General features: G+C 45.6%; 1 protein-coding gene across 1 annotated transcript; it reads left to right on the top strand.

The window, feature by feature from the left end:
* The first annotated feature begins 97 nt into the window (after positions 1–97).
* On the top strand, positions 98–718 carry LOC112681459. Its single transcript, XM_025551708.1, has one exon. It carries the CDS (start codon positions 98–100, stop codon positions 716–718), a length of 621 nt encoding a protein of 206 aa, XP_025407493.1.
* Positions 719–5,705: the final 4,987 nt, after the last annotated feature.

Below are 5,705 nucleotides of genomic sequence, written 5' to 3'. Positions count from 1 at the left end.
TGATAATATAGAGACCAATAGGCTGGTACGATGGCCCCGCCTGAGGAAGCAAGCAGTCATTCTTGATCGGTCCACGGGAAACACATCATACGCAGATATGGTCAGACAGGTGAAGAAGACTGTTCACGATGGAAACTTAGAGATTGATATAATGACGAGAAGATCAAAATCGGGAAATATTATACTTGAAACTCCGAATATAGAACAAACAGACTCTCTAGCGGAACTCCTTAAAGGGAAGTTAGGGGATACAAACATAAGACGTCCTGCACAGACCATTCCTCTTTTTTTCATGGGAATTGAAGAGTCGGTGGATGAATCTGAACTTAAAGGTGCCCTAGAAGCTTTCGACGATGGATTAAAAAGTATCAATAACATTGTTATAAGAGAAAATAGAAATGGACTAAGAACTGCTGTCATCCGAGTACCATGGAGAGCTGGGCGTAGACTTATTAACGCTAAAAAAATTAAGATAGGGTGGGGCATGTGCAGAATAAAGGAGTTCGATGCGCGTGAGCAAGCATGCAATAAATGCAGAGAAAAAGGTCATTTCGCTAAAGATTGTCTTGGAGCCGAAAGAAGAAAGTGTTTCAACTGCAAAGAGATGGGCCATCTAATTGCTAATTGCAAACAAGAGATTAAGAGATATGATGCTAAAAGCAAAAACGAGAGCAAAGACGAGGCACACGGGAGTCACATTCTCGCAGTGCGAACTTAAACAATGATAAGAATACTTCAAATTAACGTAGGGATGGGTCGGGCGTCACAAGGCCTGATGAAACAACTGGCTGAAGAAATTAAGGCTGACTTGATGGTGATTATTGAGCCAAACAGAAATGAAGGGGAAGACAACGCATGGTATCCGGATTCAACGGGCAGAGCAGCGGTGGCGGTGACGGACAGAATCCCAGTGGAAAACCCAGGTCAACCGGAACGAGTCTTCAGGTGGGTTGAACTCTCAGGCATACGCCTTTATAGCTGCTATTGGCCCCCCCCATTCTAGTTCGGGCATCATAGAATTCACCGACTTCATAGATAGACTAGAAATGAGCATAAAGGAATCAACGTTACCGGTGATCGTCGCCGGCGATTTCAACGCCAAATCTGGCTTTTGGGGCAGTAAAAAGGAAGACGCCCGAGGCGTTTTACTTACCGATTGGATGGCGTCATTGAACTTGGCAGTGTGTAATAGAGGAAACAAACCCACTTTTGTTCGGGGAAATTCAGAATCACACATAGACATAACTTTTGTATCGAATAGCATAGTCAACAGTATAACCAATTGGAGAATTCTTGAAAAGGAGTCACTCAGTCTACACCAATATATAACATTCGACATAGCAGCAAACTCAGGAGAGAAACATCACCAAAAAACAGGACCAAGGTGGAGCTGGAGGAAACTGGACGAGAACAAACTGAAGGCGTTCATAGAAAGAACCACTCTTACAGTGGCAAATCATGCGCGGTTGGGGGCCGAGGAATTGGTAAAATATCTAGAAGAAGCTTGCAACAACAGCATGCCGAAAGGAACTTACATGGGAAAAAAGAAACCGTTACACTGGTGGACGATGGAGATCGCAGAGTTGAGGAAAAAGTGCTTAGGTGCACGTAGAAAACTAAAACGAGCGACCAAAAGGAGCAACAATATTCAGGCTAGTATCGAGCTCCAAAACTACAGAAACGCACAAAAAGAGCTCAAAAGGGAGATAGAGAGAAGCAAAAACAAAAGTTGGGAGTTACTATGCAAACAGGTAAATTTGGACCCATGGGGACTACCCTATAAAATAGTTACGAAAAAGTTAATCGGCAGGAAGCCAATACCAGGCATCTCGGTTCCTGGGCGAATGGAGGCTATAGTGGACGAATTATTCCCCAGTAAGAACGAAATAAAATGGTACAGGACACAAGAAAGGACTACATTCCCAGAAATTACACCTTCAGAAATAATAGATTGTGCCAAAAAAATACCTTTGGGAAAAGCACCCGGCCCAGACGGCATTCCCGACGGGATCATTAAAAAGCTGGCATTTGAAAGTCCAATGGTATTTAGTAATGTCTACAACTCTTGTTTAAAAGAAGCATATTTTCCAGAGGCATGGAAGGTAGCAAAATTGGTACTTCTTAGAAAAGGCAGCAAACCTCTGGATCAGCCAAATTCATACAGACCGATTTGCCTGCTAAACACAGTAGGGAAGTTTTTAGAAAGAGTAATCAAGAACAGGCTAGAACAGTATCTAACCACTTCTGAAGGTCTGAGCGAAAGACAATATGGCTTTCGGAAAGGGAGGTCTACGATAGATGCCATATCGAAGGTCATGGAGTTGGTAGATTCAGCATCATCGGGCACCCTACGCCGAAGAGAGTTGTGCGCATTAGTGGCACTTGATGTCGCAAATGCGTTCAATTCGGCCAATTGGGATATCATAGTAAAATCACTTCGAAATAAAGGAGTCCCAGAGTATCTAAGAAACATTATACGAGACTACTAAGACAACAGATATATACTTTATGGCGAAGGCAAGAAGAAGAAATTAACATGTGGCGTACCACAGGGCTCGATCCTTGGACCGACTCTGTGGAACATAATGTACGACGACCTGTTACACATTGACTTGGACACACAACGTCTAGGATTGACGGGACACTCGTCGGCCGGACTTGTTGCTTTCGCGGATGATGTCGCTCTTATAGTGACTGGACGTACGACGGATATCCTGGAAGAAAGAGCGAATGAGGCGCTGGAAAAAGTTTCTATATGGATGAAGACGAATGATTTGAAACTGGCTGTTGACAAGACCGAGTGTGTGATGATAACGAAGAAAAGAGGGTACAGGGAACCATTATTCACACTAAACGGCACCATAGTTTGACCAAAGGAAAGTCTTAGGTACTTAGGAATAGAACTGAGCAAAAAACTTGGTTATGGTACGCATATCCAAGCAGCAGCAGTCAAGGCAGGAAAAACCGCGAGTGCCCTACAGCGGATTTTACCAAATGTAAGAGGAGCCAGACAATGCAAAAGGAAGATTATGATGGCTTCAACGGTTCAGAATCAGTTGCTATATGGAGCACCAATTTGGGCAGGAGCTCTCGTATACGAGAAACACGTTAATACACTGCTTGGACCACAAAGAAAAATTGCCCTACGTGTGGCCATAGCGTACCGGACAGTATCTACCCAGGCGATAATGGTGGTCGCAGGGATGATTCCAGTTCATTTATTGGCAAAGGAGAGACAGAAGATATACAGACATACCAAAGAAGGAAAAGAGGTCAACAAACAGGAACAGCGAGCTAATACATATAAAGAATGGCAAAATGAATGGGACCAAGCAAAAAAAGGGCAGATGGTCGCACAGATTGATCCGGGACGTAGAGAAATGGACAACAAGAGGATTTGGTAATATAGATTATCATCTCACTCAAATGTTAACGGGACACGGGTGCTTCGGCTCTTATTTATATAAATACAAAAAACGCCTAAGCCCGGAGTGCGTGGATTGCAAGGCTGTAGAAGATAATGCTGAACACACGATATTTAGATGCGATAGGTGGTGGGGTAAAATAAAAGACCTGGAAGTGAAGTTAGGAGGAGACTTCGAAGCGGACTCAGTAACGCAATTAATGTTAAGGTCAAGAAGTAACTGGAAGGCGGTGAAGGCATTCGTTGGCGACGTTTTGAGGACCAAGGAAGAAGAGGAAAGACAATCTCAAAGAGAGGTTTTTATAGAAGTAATTGACCATTAGTTAAGTAATCTTTTGTTGTACACCGAAGGTGAAATTAGAAGGGACAGAACCCTTCAGTAAGATGTTCAATTGTAAATGTATACTATGTGATATTATGTTTGTTTTTTCAATAAACGATGTGGATAGGGTAGAGGGAAGAGAAGGACGGCTCAACAGAGTGAAGTACCCCTCTATCTCTAGCGCCACGATAACGCACAAAAAAAAAAAAAAAAAGGTTAGGTTAGGGTTCCCCCCCGATGGGACCCACCTTGCCGTGGTGGGGGGCTCACTGTCATTAACTTGATCGGTGCCAAGAGGTTCCCACTTCTCCAGTTCTTACTTTAATTAGTCGGGGCTGGCGACTCTAGAGCCAATCCCTTACCTTAATCGGTCGGGGACTGGCAGGTCTCGGAGCTAGCCTGCAAACACTTGCGAAGGCTCTGAGCCGGCCCTGACCTTAGCCAGTTGGGGCCGGTAAGGCGGAGGCAGCCTACTAGCGCTTAGTAAATGTCCTAAGGGAAGGAAAACCCTGAAAAAAAACCCCTTAACCCCCAACTCGTCAAGGGGGTCCCTTGGCACGGAGGTAGACACGTGTCCACGAGGACCCTGTGGGGCACCTGGCGCCCCTCACAGTATTAGCCTTCCCCGTGGTACGCTGCTCTGCCACGGGGTGACGACACCTTCATGCCCACTCGTGGGAACTTTATGGAAAAAAATAACGTAAAAGAACCCGGAACACCGACCGGCCAAATTGGTGAAAGCGGATCACTACCCGTTAATGCAGTGAACAAACCAACGTCATCCGTCCCTATGCCCCAGGAGGGCACGCATGCTGAGGCAGGCCACTTACTGGCTGATAAACTAACAGCTTCGTCGAAGAAAGCCACGAAGGAAGGCTCCCCATCGACGATGGTATTAGTGGTGCTCAAGTTAAGGGCGACAATCAAGGCGCAAAACGATGTTATTAATAAGCTGTGCACTGAAGCTAACATTCTCAGTCAAGTCGTGACCCTTACAAGAAGCGACAAAGTCAAGGATGGCATCGCTAACATCGTGTCCACAGTCGATGAACTCTCCAAAAATAGGAAACCTCTGCATTGCGCTTTAAACGACGCCCTCCAACTAGCGCAGCAGAGCTCCCAAGCGGAAAACCAACCTCCCGCAACGGACAGCATCCCGCAAAGCAGTCAATCAGGTTCAAAACATCATGCGGAACCGGACAATAAACACCAAGAAATCCAAGAAAGACTAGACAGACAGGACACAAAACTAGAAGCCATAATGGCGTGCCTAGCAAACCTGCAACAAGAAAACAGCCGTCACGAAGCTCATGGAGGGACGAAAGCCCCTCGTCCGCAACTGAACACTAAGACCAATACTCGGAGACAGGAGGCAGCTCCAACACCCACGACCGCATCAGATCTGAAAATACCGACTGAGTACACCTGGACCGAGATAGTTCAGAGGAATAACCCACAGAACAATCGCAAAACCAAGAAGCGTCACAGACCAGAGGCAGTCGTTGTACAAGCCGAGGGCCTCACTTACACAGATATGCTGAGAAGAATCAAAACGGATAAAGAAGTACAAGCCGTAAGCACGCATATAAGTGCGATATCTATGACTAGGGCAGGACACCTCAGGGTGGTACTGAACAAAGAAACGGAAAACGGGGAAACTATTTCCAAAACACTGCAGAAAGCTATAGGCGAATGCGCCAAAACTGTAACCTTAAAAGAATCGACCAGGGTGCAGATTAGCGATGTCGACGAGGAGGCATCAGACAACGAAATACTAGGAGCCATTGCGGACAAAACTGGCAGCATCGATACAGTGAACATCGTCAGCAAAAGAAAGGTTGGACGAGGAGTCCAGTTGGTGTACGTCTCCGTCCCCTCGGCAGTCGTCCACAAAGTCACCCCGAGGATCAGGAAAGGCTACACTAACTGTAGAACCAAACCGATGATCGAAGTGAAAAA

Source organism: Sipha flava, unplaced genomic scaffold (genome assembly GCF_003268045.1).
Source record: "Sipha flava isolate LNK unplaced genomic scaffold, YSA_version1 19149_pilon_pilon, whole genome shotgun sequence".
Taxonomy (NCBI): domain Eukaryota; kingdom Metazoa; phylum Arthropoda; class Insecta; order Hemiptera; family Aphididae; genus Sipha; species Sipha flava.
Note: the sequence above shows the minus strand (reverse complement) of the source record. Positions and strands in the feature narration are given on the sequence as shown.

Bases quoted from the DNA above. Each gene is read 5' to 3' on its own strand.
- LOC112681459 (XM_025551708.1), top strand. From the start codon at position 98: ATGGTCAGACAGGTGAAGAAGACTGTTCACGATGGAAACTTAGAGATT.